Here is a 15,777-nt window from a genome sequence, read left to right as displayed (position 1 = left end):
CAGACACCTCCAGCCACTCCACCAGACTGTGAACATCTAAAGGTCCTCCCCGGCTCTGGACCACCAGCATCAGTACCTACTAGGAACTCAGCAAATGTTGACTGAATGAGTTAATACATAGGAGACACGGGCCACCCTGGATGATGTCCCCACTGGAATGCCACCATTTGCTCCTTTGAACCCTCAGGGTACTTCATCTGCACCTACCTCTTGTTTTAATTAATTAATTTACTTATTTATTATAGTTGCGGCACATGGGCTCTTTGTTGCAGCTTCTCTCTAGTTGTAGCACATGAGCTCAGTAGTTGCGGTGCGAGGGATTAGTTGCCCCGCAGCATGTGGGATCTTAGTTCCCCGACCAGGGATCGAACCCACATCCCCTGCACTGGAAGGCGGACTTAACCACTGGACCACCAGGGAAGTCCCCCCTCTTGTTTTATATAAAAAGTATTAATCGTCCTGCCTTATTTATCCCAACAAGGCCAAAAGCACCTTCATGTCAGGGTCTGTGACATCTTTTTGAATTCCCCCACTTGGACTGGCATACAGTGACCAAGCAGGAAGTGCCCAGAGAATGAATGAGTGAGGAAGAGACAGGCAAGCAGGCAGGCAGGGCTCCCAGCCAGGGACAACATGGGACACCAGGGCCCTCATACCTGACATTTGTTCCCAACTGTAAGTCAATAGGTGTCTCCTTAAGCCTAGTTCTTCTGAGTGAAAAAGGGGAGAGCTAGTCTAAGTGACCGAGCAAGGCAGGGTCCTGCTGCACATGGGGGCACAAGTTCTGGGTCCCCAAGGCCTGAGTTCAAAGCCAGCTTCTCCATTTTCTAGCTGCGTGAAGGGGACAAGTTCATTAACCAGTCCGTTCCTTGGTTTCCTATTCCATAAAATGAAAAATCACAGCACCACCACCTTAGATAGTTGTTACAAAGATTCAGTTAACATGCATGAGCCACTCTGAACAACACTCAGTAAATAGCAAGTTCTCGAGAAGTGTTTGCCATCTTCAACACCATCCTTTCATCCCCTTGCAGCTACGATGCCAGAGGCTGTGAGATGGTAGGGGCCCTACCAATAGTATTGAATGGGTGAAGGCGGGGGTTCGAGGGCTTGGCAAGCATAGAGGAAGCCGGGCCTGTCAGCGTCCGTGTCTCGCCGTGAGTCCTACCGTGGCTTGTTGGCTGACTTGTCCCCCACATTCACATCTTCCCAGCCGAGTGGCACCCTCTCTCTGCCCACCAGGCTTGGAGACTGTCCCTTCCTTTGGAAGAAATGGCCTAAGAATTCCTGACCCTCAGACGAGAGGCTGAGGAACAGGGCAGCAGGCAGGGAGAACTGTGCCAGCAGGGCACTCTGCCTTGGGGCCAAGTTCAAGAACATGCTGTCATCCTGGTCCACACAATCTCGAGGGGAATTCACAGTGAGTACCCACCCAGGACAACCTGTGGCCTGAACCACCAAGTCAGGCAGTGGGGTTGCCAAGGCAAGCACCAGTTCTGATGTCTGTCGACTTCAGGGCGCCCATGGCCACGGTGGGGTAAGAGGGCTCAGCCTCCAAAGCTGAAAGCCCAGAGTCAAGTTCACAGTCATGGCCTTTAAGTTCTCAAGGGTTAACATAGCTTCCAGCCTTCAGAGTTTGTGTTTTAAAACTCCATCAGTCCTTTCACATCGGGAACGTGACCTTCCCGCTGTAAAGCGCAACCCTCACAGTGGTATTATTTTACAAAGATGATAAAACAGATCCCCCAAAGTTACATTTCACACTGCCCACTTGTCAGCCTGTATCAAAAGGTTTTCAAGCAGCTCCCCACGTTCCAAATGATGACTTTCTTCATCTGATGCTATCAGTCAAGGACTGGGAACAACTGGGAACAAAAGCCAGGCCAATCCACTCTGATTCACCAAGCTTGGATATTAACTCCTTCTTTTCCTGAGCCACAAATCAACCCCCAGCAATACAGGCTGGAAAATAATCAAACTCACATTTTTCTAAAGCTACCAGACCAACACAGAAAAAAAATTCCCCTCAATAAAAACTGAACAAATATTTAATTTGTTTTGAGCCCTCCAGCAGGCCCCACACTGAAGCCAAAGGATGCTCCTGGATTAGAAAAGTGAATCTCAGAAAAATGACCCAGAAATCAAACATCTAAGGGAACGTTGTGGAAATGGTGGCCCAGCTGCTCCAAAACATCATGAGATAATGCAAGATGATCAACGAGTCATCTAAGTATGGAAATGTGTTTACAAAATAACAATGAGAAGACAGAAGGAAAAGATGGATATGAACTATCATCTCAAAGGCAAAGCACAAATATATGTGCCTGATCCACAAACATCAGAGGAACCAAGATGAAACAAAAATATTTGTGTTAGGGCAGGAGGATTATGGGTAACTTGGCTTTTTTTTCCCCCCCAAATTCCTTATATGGTACTGTTTTAAATAAAAATGACATCATTGTCAGATGAGGTGCTCAGATAAAATCCAAGTAAGTGTATCTGAAACAAGTCCCCGAAAGCCGGGGGCTGCGGTTTGCACCGCTGCCTGTGGCTTTGCATCAAACCACACACGGATGCTCACTGACCAGAGACCCTCGTGTCTCTTAAGCACAAAGTTTGGGGGTTTTTCATTCACTCGTGTCTAACCGCCTCCCTGGGGAAATACAAACCCGGCACACGACTGCCTTTCCTGCCACCACTGTTCTCAGGTTTCTCGTTCTGTGGGTGACCCCAGAAGTAATGTAACCAGAAACCTGATGGGCTGCACTGGGCGGATGGTGGGGGTCGGAGCAGGGAAGCCTCAACTTCAGGGCCCCCTCCACACACGGGCCACCAGGCAGGGCTACACCTAGAGGGGTATTGAGTCATCCAGACAAAGAGCTACTTACCCAAGTTATTGTGTGCTGGGGACATCGGATTCGGGGATAGGTTTGGAGAACCTAGGAGGTGAGACACAGCTGTGAGACTTCGGAAAAGACTGTTGGCCTGGGGAGCCAGATGACAGAACATTTGCATCAAGGTGGAGCAGGAAGAAAACCTTGGACTGAGCCTGCACGGTCCAGGAGGAGACCAAACCCCACATCCCTGCCTGTGCTTTCCCTTCCCGGGGCCCCAGCTTCCTCATCTGTGGAACCAATGGATGAGTGGATGACCTTGGAGTCTCTCCCACAACTTGATGGTTTGATGCTTCTAACCAAGCCCCCAGGCACAGGGCTGCTGCATTCCCAGCCTGGGTGCACCGACCTCACACTGACCCTCCCTGTTAACTGAGCCCCCAGAGGGACAGAAGGAGCAGGGAAGACCCTCTCCACCTGCTCCAGGCCCCAGGCAGCAAAGGGAAGGCTTGCAGCTGCCCAGACCTCAACAGTCTTGTTCCCACGGCTCAGGACCTGCAAATACCAACGCAGTCTTTTCTCCAGGTTTCAGGAAACTCACTGAGCTGCCTCGGACACCCTACAACTCAGCAACCAGACTGACATCTTATGTAAGACATGATGCTACACGTGGGAAAACGTCCTAACTACCCAATTCTTCCTACTCTAATATCGTTACTCTACCTGTTTTTTCCCCCGAAAAAAGAAAAAAACCCACAGGGAGTCAGCCTTCCGAAAACCAAGTGACTGCTTTTCCAGAAAGCAACACTGGGCTGGCCCCTCCTTCGTCCCTGCACCCATGGGGCTCCAGCTCTGGAGAGTTGCTTATTGACTGACAGCCCTGTGATTTCAGCCCCGGCTCCACCCGCTGAAGTCCACAGTCCGCACAGCTGGGCCTTAAGCTTACGCTGCCTTGAGCTGTTAATGGGGGTCTGCGCCTGCTCTTAACTCAGCTGTAACCTTCTTGAGGACCAGGGAGGAACTGTGGGTTTTTCACCCCTAGCACCCAATCTTCGGAGGGATGTGGAAGAGTCACAGAAAGAGCAGAGCTTCCGAATCTGCCACGGGGTCTGGACACGGCACCACTGATCAGCCATGGGACTTTGGCAAAGTGGTTCGACCCCTTTGAGCCTTGATTTTTTTCCCCTCAGGTATAAAATGGGGAGAATACCACCAATCGTGTGATTTGTGGAAATGCAGTGGGATCGTGCCTATGAAAATGCCTATACCATAGCTGGTACATAGTATGTGCTCAGTAAATGTTGGTCTCCTGATTTGTGCTGGCCCGAATGACAGAGACCCAGGAAGGCAGTGGGACCTTCTCACTGGTCTGAACAGACATGTGTGCATGTCCGGGGAGAAGCAGGGCTGGACAAGGTGATCCTCGGGCCCCAAATGAGGTGCTACCACATCTCAACTGTCAAGGAAGCCAGGACCATGAGCAACTGGACTGGTTTGAGTGAAGAGCAGAAAATAAATAGGAGACCCCACCCACGGGCTGGCTGGGGTCCATAGAGCCCAGGCACACATTCAATAAATCATTAATGTTCACAACAGGTACACTAAGGGAGGAGAGGAGGGAGGGAGAGACAGAGAAGATGGAGCAGAAAGGAAGGAGAGGAAGGGGAAGGAACAAGAGCTGAGAGGGTGAAAAGGTGGCTGCTCGTCCCATAGAAGACCCTCTCCTTTGGTCTGTTCACTTTTTTTTTTTTTTTTTTTTTTGCGGTACGCAGGCCTCTCACTGCTGTGGCCTCTCCCGTTGCGGAGCACAGGCTCCGAACGCGCAGGCTCAGCGGCCATGGCTCACGGGCCCAGCCGCTCCACGGCACGTGGGATCCTCCTGGACCGGGGCACGAACCCGTGTCCCCTGCATCGGCAGGCGGACTCCCAACCACTGCGCCACCAGGGAAGCTCGGTCTGTTCACTTTTATAACAGTAAAGGCAGACCTCGTGTTATTGCACTTTCCTTTACTGTGCCCTGCAGATGCTGCATCTTTTACATAATGAAGGTTTGTGGCAAGCTTGCGTCGAGCAAGTGTTATCAGCATGGTTTTTCCAACAGTATCTGCTCACTTTGCACCTCTCTGTCCCATTTTGATAATTCTCACAATATTTCTAACTTTTTCACCACTATTATATTGGTAATGGTGATCTGCGATCCATGATCTTTGATGTTACTATTGCAAAAAAGATTACGACTCGTTGAAGGCTCAGATGATGGTTAACATTTTTTAGCAATCAAGTATTTCTTAAGTAAGGTGTGTATACTGCTTTTTTAGACATAATGCTATTACATACTTAATAGACTATAGTGTAAACATAACTTTTACATGTACTGGGAAACGAAAAATTTGTGTGACTTGCTTTACTGTGGTTGTCTGGAAGTGAACCCACAGTATCTCAGAGGTTTGCCTGTAATCATTCCATAAACATGAAGAGCAGCCAGGAGGGAAGGGGGAAAGGAGAGGGAGAAGAAATACAGCATCTGCAGAAATGCTGCTTAGCTGGCTTGCTTCCCATGCCAGCATTTAATAGCTGTACCCTTACAGCGGTCACTTGGCACTGAATACAGGAAGGTCTTCGATGCATTCCGGCTGGGTTCACACTGTCAGCCACCCATCAGGGGTGTGTCGGGGTATGTGTGCTAAACCCCAAGGGCCATGATGCCCAGGCTATGTATCAAATGACCATGTTTACAGGAAACATGCAAGTCTCCCGCATCCTTCTTTTGGGAATTACGCTCTCTTCTGGGCTGCATGCAGGGCGGGTGGCCCCACCGTGTCAGGCGGCTCTGTGTGTACAAGGCATGCCTGCCGTCATGGGGAGGGAACATCTGCTCGGCCCCCACCTCCTCACCCAACCACATGCAACACAATGCACATGCGATGTGGCAGCTGGGGTTCAATTCAAGAAACTGCTGGTCTGGAGCCAATTTGGTCCCTTAACAAATGAGGCGGGAACATCTGGAGACGTGGCTGGAGATGACTGGGCTGGGTCCCTCATGGCAGGAACACATAGATCACATAAAAATTGATGCTTCGGGGCCTCGACTGCCACTAGCAAAGACCCTGCCTCTGTTTCGGCTCTCCTGAGCTACTTCAGGTGATGGAGCCCACCCTCCATCCTACTGCCAGCAGCATCTCATCTGCTTAAAGCCTGTAGGGGCTCCTCCTCAGCCCCCGGCCACACTTGAAGCCTTGAGTGAGGGGCCCTCCTGTCTCTGAAGGAGTACATTCCAGCCATCCCAGGACTCACCAGCTCTCCTGCCCATGCCCCCGACTCTGCCTGGCACACCCTCTGCCTGCCCTGATGGCCTAGCCAAACCCTATACACATCTCCGACACTCAACTCGAGAGAAACCTACACTGCAAGGTGATGCATGGCACCCCCGACACCCCGCCCCCAGGCTGGGTTACGTGGCCCTGCTCTGTGCCCTGATGCCACATGGCGTCCTCCCCCAGGGCACATATGAGACGGCACGGTGACTGCGGGCTGTCTTGTTGGTCTCCCCCACGAACTGTGAGCGGCTTCGCTCCTCCTCTGTCCCAGACCCGAGCCCAGGGATTGCTCTGTACATACTGGATGGAGGGCCAGAGGGAGGGATGGGGGAGGGCGGGCACTCAGGCTTAGAGCAGAGCCCCACGAGACTCTGACCTGCGTCCATGCTGTGGTTCATCTGGTGGTCACTGGTCTCTCCATCTTCACTCAAGTAGCCCGGGGGTGGGGTTTCTGGGAATTGAAAGGAAGGTGGTTCATTAAATGGCCTCTCTGGTTTGCCTCTTGAGATGCCCTTTGCAAACTCACACATTCACACCATTATGCCAGGGGGCAGGAGCCGAGGAGCTCTGGGCCTTGGATCCCTGGCTCCCGCCTTCCTCATGCCCTTCTTCCTTCCTGCTCCCCACCTGGATCATGACCACCTTTGTTCACACCATCCCTGACTCCCAAGTCTGAAATGCCTGTTCCTACAGCCTCTGCCGGGCTAAACTTCTCCCCATCCCTCAAGGTTAGGTTTAAGCTCCGCCTCCCTTCCAGGGAGGCAGTGCCTCACTCATCTCTGTCCTCTGAAGGGCAACAGCCTCAAACCGCCCTTTAGCTTTACTATCTACCCGTGTGCAGATCCATGGTTATCTGCTGTCTCTTGAGAGGATGTCTTAGCTCCCGAAGTGGGATGCAAGTTCCATGACAGCAGAGATTGCGATCTATTTCTCTGAATGACCCCCCAGACCCCGACTCAGCTCTCTGCTTTGCTGAATGAACAGAGTGGGCAACCTACCCCTAGGAACCAGCACCACCTGTGAAGGATCTGCAAGCCTGGATTTGTAAAGCGGGTCCCTCCTTAACACTCTGACCCATGCGCAAAGGCCTGCGGTCAACCTCAGCACGGTGAGCTCACTCAGGGTGAAAGGCGCATCCAAACTAGCCAGCTCTGAAAGTAAGGCGGCCCATCACTGCCCAGCCGCCTGCGCTGGGACTGGCTAAGCTCCGCCAAGCAGTTTTCCTGGACGCCCAGAGTGCTGGTGATTCACACATTATTTGCATGTAAATGAGGGGCTTCTAAAAACATTTGCACTCTGACAGCAGAGCCCACTTCTCCCAGTGGAATAAAACCTCCCACCCAGCTTGTAACCCTCCCCGGGCTTACTTACAGGGCCAGTACTCCGCACACTGCCCGGCCCTCGGCCCTCTGCTCGCCCGCTGCCTCTGCAGCCCCCAGACTGTCGGGGATCCTGCCTGAACTCCAGCCCCGGCCGCGAGGGCGGTGAGAGAAACACAGCGTTGCTATTTCCGCTTCCAAAATAAATGACTGCACCGAGGCCCGGCGGGAGGGTCACGCCGCCGCTCCTCCGTGCCAAGAAAAGCATCATTAGTGAGTGGGGAGCCAAGGCCACGGGTCCTCTCCCCACAGGGATGCAGTTCTGAGTCAGGGGCCTCGGGCCAGCGTGTGTGCAGAGACCGGGTGACGGGTCTATCTGGCCCCCGCCTCCTGGGCCGGCCTCACTGCCCACGTGTGCATACCTGGAATATTGCTCTGGGGCTCGATGCCGGCGGGGAAGTTAGTGTTTTCGGGGATGGAATGGCTGTAGTCGTCCAGCGGGGGGAACTCGGCCGGGATCTCTGTGTGGCGTGGCACCAACACAGGAGGTAGAACTGTCCAGAGGAAACAGAGCAGAGGTGGATCAGCGTCGACGCCAGGCTGGCACCAAAGCCCCTGTACCCCCAAATGCACCACAGGCCCTCCCTCACAAAGAGGACAGGGAGAGAGGGGAAAAGGGGAGGGAGAAGGGGGAGTGGGGTATAGGAAGGGGGTAGAGGGAAGGGGAGACAGGGAAAGGGGGAGAGGGAGGGGGAGAGAGGGAAAGGGGGGAGGGAGGGGGGAGGGAGGGGAGAGGGAGGGGGAGAGGGAGGGGAGAGGGAGGGGAGAGGGAGGGGAGAGGGAGGGGAGAGGGAGGGGGAGGGGAAGGGGAAGAGGGAGGGGGAAGAAGGGGAGGGGGAAGTGGGGAGGGAGGGAGGGGAGAGGGAGGGGAGAGGGAGGGGAGGGGGAGAGAGGGGAGAGGGAGGGGAGAGGGAGGGGAGAGGGAGGGGGAGGGGAAGGGGAAGAGGGAGGGGGAAGAAGGGGAGGGGGAAGTGGGGAGGGAGGGAGGGGGAAGTGGGGAGGGAGGGAGGGGGAAGTGGGGAGGGAAAGAGGGGGAGGACAATGCCATGTAGGTAGCTGCAGACCCTACAGAGGCGGCGTACCTGGGGTCTCCACCCTCTGATAGTGGTAGGGATTCACGCAGACCTCGTCCTTCTTCATGTTGAAGGCGAACTCACACAGCTCCATGGCCCGCAGCTCATGGTGGCTGTGTAGGTCGGGCCATCGCCACAGGCGGCAGTAGATAACATGGGGGAGCCCCTTCCGGTGGGACACCTGCAGCCGGCCATCCAGGGACCTGCCGGGAACGGGAGGGGCAGAGACAGTGAAGTGGGTCTGGCTTGCCTCCTCCCAAGTCCGGCCTGCTGAGTTCCATGAGAGCTCGCTGGCAGAGACTCAGGAAGCTCCCCTCCGCTGGTCTGTCTCACACGCAGAGGGCCAGGAGATCAGAGAAGCTCTGTGCGTGCTGGAAGGCGTCCAGGAGAAGAACACAGAGGCCCACCCAGCAAGGCCGAGGGCTCCCAGGCTGGCAGAGCTGACCTCAGACCCGCCCCATGAGGGGAACGACAGTGAATCATGCTCTGGAAAACTCGGGGCCAGGTGGAGGTGTGCAGGGCGGACAGGGCTGAACTAGGAGACAGGAGTCCTTCAGGAGCCGACGTGAGGACCACAGCGATGCTGAGGAGGAGGGTGACGGCACACAGGCCCTCCCCCTCTAATCGCTTTCCACACTCACCCAGTTCCTCTCTCACACGTGAGAAACCAGGAAAAAAAAAACAACGTCTTTTTTTCAGTTGGTGTTTGTGATGAGGCAGGGAGGGAGAGAAGGCAATGAAGGGGAATTTTAACTGGTCAGAGGCTACATGGCAGACCTCTCGGGAGTCCCTCAGTGGGAGGGCCGCTGGCAGGCTGGCCCAGGTGTCCCAGTTCAGAGCTAAGGCCTAAGCGGTCATGCGTGAGCAGAGCAGGAGCGGAGCCTGTGACTCGGTTCTGCCACGGTCCCCAGCCTGGCTGGGCCGAACCCACCCCCCACGGCAGTGTCCTGTCCCTGTGCAAACCATGTCTTCTGTGGTGAGTTAGCCTCTGAGCAGCTGACCTGGCGCCCGGCCCCCCACCCCAGGCCAGAGTGTGTTCCTTGGTGGACCAGCAGCACGGGTCCACGGAAGCTGTGAAAAAGGCAAAATCTCAGAGGCTACCCCAACCCACTATATCAGATTCTTCCTCTTTCTAAAATCCCCGGGTCATCTGCAGGACAAGAAAGTTGGAGCAGTGCCACAGGCCATGACAGCTGGGAGCTTGAGTGGCAGAAGCATGTCAGCCAAGAGTAAGGTCGGAGACAGGAGGCATCTGGAGGGAGAGGTGAGAGACTTCAAGCAACGCCAGGTATTAGACAGGTGAGGAGATTCTGTTCACACCGAGTCCTTTATCTAACAAGTCTTTCATGACCTCCTACTCTGTGTGGCACTGGGGTTACAGTGGTGAGGGAAAGAGAGTAAAAGAGACCACAGAGCGGTCCCTGCTTCCACAGAACTTCTGTGGGCAAGACCGACATTAATCACATAATCAGGACAGCTACAATGACAAACTAAGTGCAGGGAACCACAAGAGCATATGACCCTGGGGACCCTGCTGCACTGAAGGGCGGGACAGGGCATCTCTGAGGAGGTGGTGGTTGACCGGAAAGTCTAAAGGATAAGTTAGAACTAAGCAGTCAAAGGGGTACGGGAGGAGGGCATTCCAAGTAGAGAGAAGAGCATGTGCAAAGGCCCTGGGGAGGTGGAAAACACGGTGAGGAGGAAGACCAGAACGAAGGCCAGAGTGACCGGAGAGGAGGGAGGCTGGGGTAGCAGACAGGGGTGCTTCTGCAGGGTCTCAGATGCCATGGTGAGAGGTTCTACCTTTTTTCTAAAAGCCACAGGAAGCCTCTGAGATGTGTAAGTGGACTGAGAGTGTGTTTGTGTGTGCGCATGCGTCTGTGTGCACGCACGCAGGAGACAGGCCCCATGATAATCCTGGCTGCAGGAACAAGCAGACTGGGGGTAGTGGAGAGTCAGAGTGGATGAGATGGATGCTCATCAATAAGGAGGCACCCAGAGGCAGTACTGCTCTTTCTACAAGAAGGCCCATCCTAGGACCCCACTGGCCAGTAGGCAGGACTTTTCTAATAGCTGGGCAGGCCTGGTGGAGAGGCATTTGAAGCTCTCCCTCCCCCCTGCCCCCATACGACTGAGGGCACCCATTTTCCTGAATATATGGAATTTATGGACACTCTGTGAGGGAGGGGCTTGCCAGATGCAACCAGAAGCACCAACCAAAGAGAGAGAAACAGGAATCCAATCAAACTCTCCAAGCCACTGGCCTGGGCAGGGGGGAGGACAGAGAGAGGTCAGAACTGGGCTTGGGCACAGGGACTGACAGGGATCTGCTGACCAAGGGCAGCTCAAAGGATGTAATTACCTCCCTCCTGTGGGGCCCCAGACCAAGGAACCCCGACAGCCCAAAAACAGTAATTAGGAGGGCAGAACGAGAGAAGACAGCCTGGGACTCGCCCCTGAGATACAGAAGGCAGACGGCCAGATGTGGAGTCATGAGACCTGGGGTCAAGATGAGGTTCTCCTCCTGCGGCTGTGAGACCCTGGGCAAGTCCTGAAGTCTCCAGGAGCCTCAGTTACCTCATCTGTAAAATGGAACATTCTCCCCCCACTGCTGCCCCTGACCTCACACAGCTCAGTATCCACTCAAAAGCACTTTGTGAAGCACCAGTCAAGGACCGTTATTCTTCCCCATCACAACGGCCACTCTCCAAACCTGGCCCCGGAGAAGTGAGGTGATCTGTGAGGCTGAGGAGGAGAGAAAGGGAGAGTGGGAGGTGATGAGTGGGGACAAAGAGGGACTCAGCTGTTCCCATTTTCTTGCAAAGCCACCGTGTGCCCATAGATAGGGAAGTGGTCACATCTGCTCTTCAGTGTTGGACAAAAGCCCCAACAAAGAGCCAGCTGGACATTTGGAGTGGCCTCTGCAGGGGGAGGCCTTGGAGAGAGGCTCAGACCAGCAGCGAGGAAAGAGTGGGCTGTGGAGGGAGCCCCCAACTCCTACCTGGTTGATGGAAGGGTTAGCCATTTTGCTTTAAAAAAAAAAAAAGAGGGGGGGCTTCCCTGGTGGCACAGTGGTTGAGAGTCCGCCTGTCGATGCAGGGGACATGGGTTCGTGCCCCCGTCTGGGAAGATCCCACATGCCGCGGAGCGGCTGGGCCCATGAGCCGTGGCCGCTGAGCCTGCGCATCCCGAGCCTGTGCTCTGCAGCGGGAGAGGCCACAACAGTGAGAGGCCCGCGTAACGCAAAAAAAAAAAAAAAAATGCAGCACTATTCACAATAGCGAGGACATGGAAGCAACCTAAATGTCCATTGACGGAGGAATGGATAAAGAAGATGTGGAACGTATGTATGATGGAATATTACTCAGCCATAAAAAGAATGAAATAGTGCCATTTGCAGCAACACAGATGGACCTAGAGATTGTCATACAGAGTGAAGTCAGACAGAAAGAAAAATATCATATGATATCACTTATATGTGGAATCTAAAAAAAATGGTACAAATGAACCTATTTACAAAACAGAAATAGAATCACAGATGTAAAAAAAAAATAGTAATACAGGGCAGGAGGAGGGGTGATGGTGGACAACGCAAGAGAAGGGTCCCTGCTTCCACGGGGCAGATGGCCTGAGACAGGGCGCGAAAGGCCAAGTTCCCGTCAGCCCTGCACTGGGCCTGTGCCTCAGGCAGGGAAGGTGTGGGGACAGGACGCTCTGGGCACTCCTGACGTGGAGCGACGCTCACCTGCCACCCTAACACCCTAACCCCCAGGACTGGGACAGCCAAGCCAGAGACCCAGAGTGACCCAGGGCCTGCTCATGGTCCTGCAAGGGGGAAAAGGGCGTGGAGTGGGCAGAAATGGGACACCTTGGGACACACGAGGCTCAGACACGTCATGTGACGGAGGCCAAGGTCTGGGCGTGATGTGGCCCTTATGGGCTTCGGGAGTTGAGGGATGGGAAGGAGAATCAAGGATGTGGTGAAGGAGCGCAGAAGGCTCATCGCATCTGTAGGCAGAGACTGCAGTGTCCTGATTCCTCAGCCAGTCCTTTCTGTGTTACATGGGCTGCCTCCTCTCAGGGCCTGAAGAAGTATGGCAGAGAGCGCTCCAGGCACAGAGGAAGGAGCAGGGAGAAAGGTGGGGGGAGTAAAAAGGAGGGGGTGGTGGGGAGGAGGGAGAGGGGACACAGGATGGGATGATGGGGAGGAGGTGGAGGGAAGGTGGAGGCAAGTGATGGATAGCGGGAGGGAGATGGACGGGAGGAGGGGGAGGGGAGGAGGGGGAAGAGAAAGGGGGAGGGGACAAGGAGAGGGAGGGAGGGAGGAGGAGGGAGAAAGGGTGGGAGAGAGGGGCGGGAGAGGCTAAGGAAGTCCTTCGGTCAAATACAACAAACTGAATGGATGCATTTATCTCTGTCCTGCCCAAGACAATGGGTAGGAGAGGAGAGCAGACAAAAGTGGAAAGCAGATGGCCGCAGGGGAACAGACTTAGCATAGTGAACCTGGGAAAGAGTCTGGACTTGGAGGCACCACACACTTGTCAAGACTTGGCTGAGAACAGGAGGATGGGTTGACTGTCTACACAAGAGGCAGGCAGATCCCAGCTCCTTCCCGCCGAGCCTCCCCATAAACAGGACCTCCCCAACCCTGCCAGAGACAGGTTTGCTCTCTGCCGAAAACGAACGGGAGAGCGGGGCTCTAGACAGGCCACCAGGGCACAGCTGCGGGTGAAGGTCAGACAGGGGCTAGGAAACAGGATTTCATGAACGGAGCGCTCAGCTCCCTTGCTTACCCCACCCCTGCCTGTGGAGGAATTAAACAGCTCAGTCCACAAGAAAAGACCGGAAATACTGACATTTGGGGATCCCCCAGCTAAACGGCCCTGTTTCTGCCAGTTCTCCCTACAGGGAAGCCCACCTGCCAAGAGGCCCCTCCCACCACCATACACAGAACAGGCTTTTTACTGCCACATTCTCAAATGTGAACGCAAGGCCAGAATCCCCAGCCATTTAAAGAAAGCCTCTAATAGGAGGCGCAGAGATAGAAATAAGTGGGGGAGAAAAAAAAGAAGTCTGAGACAATGCAGGGAGCAGAAGAAAACTTCCAAATAAAATAAAACAAAAACTACTCTCGGGGAGATGAGCTATTGCAATCCTGAAACAGGAACATTTACAGACTACTGAAAAACACTCCTGGAAATAAAAAATAAGAATATAAATTAAAAATTCAAGAGAGACTTGAGTTTTTCAAGGACTTCTTGAGTTTTTAAAATACATACATGAATCATTTTGGTAGTATAATTTAAATTTTTTTAAATTAAGGAAGGTACAGATCAATGGAAGCTCAGAGAGTCCAGAAATAGTCACATATATATGGACAACTGATTTTCGACAAAGGCCCAAAGACAATTTTGTACAGAAAGAAAGGTCTTTTCAACAAATGGTGCCAGAACAACTGGATGGCCACATGCAAGGAAAATGAAATCCAATCTGTACCTTGCACCCTATACAAAAACTAACTCAAGTGGGTCATAATAAAAAGCCTAAAACTATATGACTTCTAACAGAAGACACGGGAGAGAATCTTTGTGACCTTGTGATGGGCAAAGATACCACATCAGAAACACATTCCATTTTTTTTTAAAGTTGATAAATTGGACTTCATCAAAGCTTAAGCTTCTGGTCTTTGAAAGACCCTGTTAAGAGAATAAAAAAGACAAACCACAAATTGGGAGACAATATTTGCAAAAAGCGTATATCTGGTAAAAGACCTATTTCCAGAATATATAAAGAACTCTGAAAACTCACTATTAAGAAAACAAACCACCCATTAAAAAACAAAACAGGTAAATGATTTGAACAGACGCTACACAAAAAGATAAAAAGATTGCAAAACAAGTGCATGAAAAGATGCTCAACATCACTAGTTACTAGAGAAGTGCAAACTGAAACGACAATGAGATGCCACTCCGTCATTACTAGAATGGCTGCTACTTAAAAGACTGTGCCACATGCAAGGATGTGGAGCAACTAAAACCTCATACGCTGCTGGTGGGGATGTAAAATGGTCCAACTACTTTGGAAAACAGTTTGGAAGTTTCTTAAAATTTCAAAACCTAAACCCACCATATGATCCACTCAGACCACTCCTAAGTGCTTACCCAAGAGCAGTGAAGGCATCTGTCCACACAAAGACATGTGCATGAATGTTCATCCCAGCTGTATTTATAATGGCCCCAAACTGAAGATGACCCAGTGTTTCTCAACAAGTGAATGAATAAACTGTGAAACAGCCATACAAAGACTACCACTCAGCAACAAAAAAGGATGAATTATTGATACAAACAACATGGATGAATCAAAAAATAATCATTCTGAGTGAAAAAAGCCAGACACGATTCTGTTTGCGTAACGTTATACAGAGTAATTTAAAGTAAAGGAACAATGAAAACTTACATTTGCATGACGGCAAGCGGATCAGCGGTTGCCTAGGGACGAGGTAATGGCGGGGCAGGGGAGAGGGGGCTTATCAAGGCGTAAAGGCTACGTCTGCTACCTTGATTGTAGTGGTGGTTTCACAGGTGTGTACATATGTCAAAACTTATCAAGTTGTACACTTTAAATATGTGCAGTTTGTTGTATGTTAACTATACCACATTTCAAAAAAAAAAAAAGGCAAGGGCTTTGGACTGGATAAACATGGATTCAAATACTGACTCTGGTCAATAACTATGTAAACTTGATCAGATTGCTTAATGTCTTGGTCTTAATTATCTTTCATCTGAAATAAGTCCCTTCACTAGATTGTTGGGAGGACTAAATGACATTCTAGGGAAAGCCTTTGGCATATCGTTAGGACACAATAAACAACGGCACCAATCCATTGTCATTATTGTTCTATAACTACTACTACTCCTATTACTGTGACAGTGCCTGGTAAAGAAGGTTCCCAGTAGGAGCTCCAAAACACCAGACCCCTCCCCTGCCTTGGCTATCTGTGTGCACAGCCCAGGGGGCCACAGTGAGGCCTCCAGCGGCCTGACGCTTCTAGTTTTCACAAGGCTTCCGGGCTCCTTATCTCAGAGCAGCCTCACCACGATGCAGTCAGGTCGTAAGTCAAGTCTTGTAACAGTCCCGCCTCACTATACACCCGCTCCATCTGAGAGGCAAGGCT

The 15,777-nt window shown here is 52.3% G+C and overlaps 1 protein-coding gene across 3 annotated transcripts in view; it reads right to left on the bottom strand.

The window, feature by feature from the left end:
• SMAD3 (SMAD family member 3) overlaps positions 1 to 15,777 on the bottom strand; it is a gene marked incomplete at both ends in the record, with an annotated part of 115,903 nt that overhangs the window by 14,467 nt on the left and 85,659 nt on the right. For 2 of the 3 annotated variants that reach the window (XM_079699032.1, XM_079699034.1), the window contains 4 exons: positions 2,889 to 2,939; positions 6,528 to 6,602; positions 7,893 to 8,024; positions 8,613 to 8,806. In XM_079699032.1, coding sequence (XP_079555158.1) covers positions 2,889 to 2,939; positions 6,528 to 6,602; positions 7,893 to 8,024; positions 8,613 to 8,806 — 452 coding nt within the window. The remainder of the gene's footprint in view (positions 1 to 2,888; positions 2,940 to 6,527; positions 6,603 to 7,892; positions 8,025 to 8,612; positions 8,807 to 15,777) is intronic. The other variant, XM_079699033.1, reaches the window with a different exon arrangement.

This window comes from Hyperoodon ampullatus, assembly GCF_949752795.1.
Source record: "Hyperoodon ampullatus genome assembly, chromosome: 3".
NCBI classification, from domain to species: Eukaryota; Metazoa; Chordata; class Mammalia; order Artiodactyla; family Ziphiidae; genus Hyperoodon; species Hyperoodon ampullatus.
This window is presented reverse-complemented; position numbering and strand designations above follow the sequence as displayed.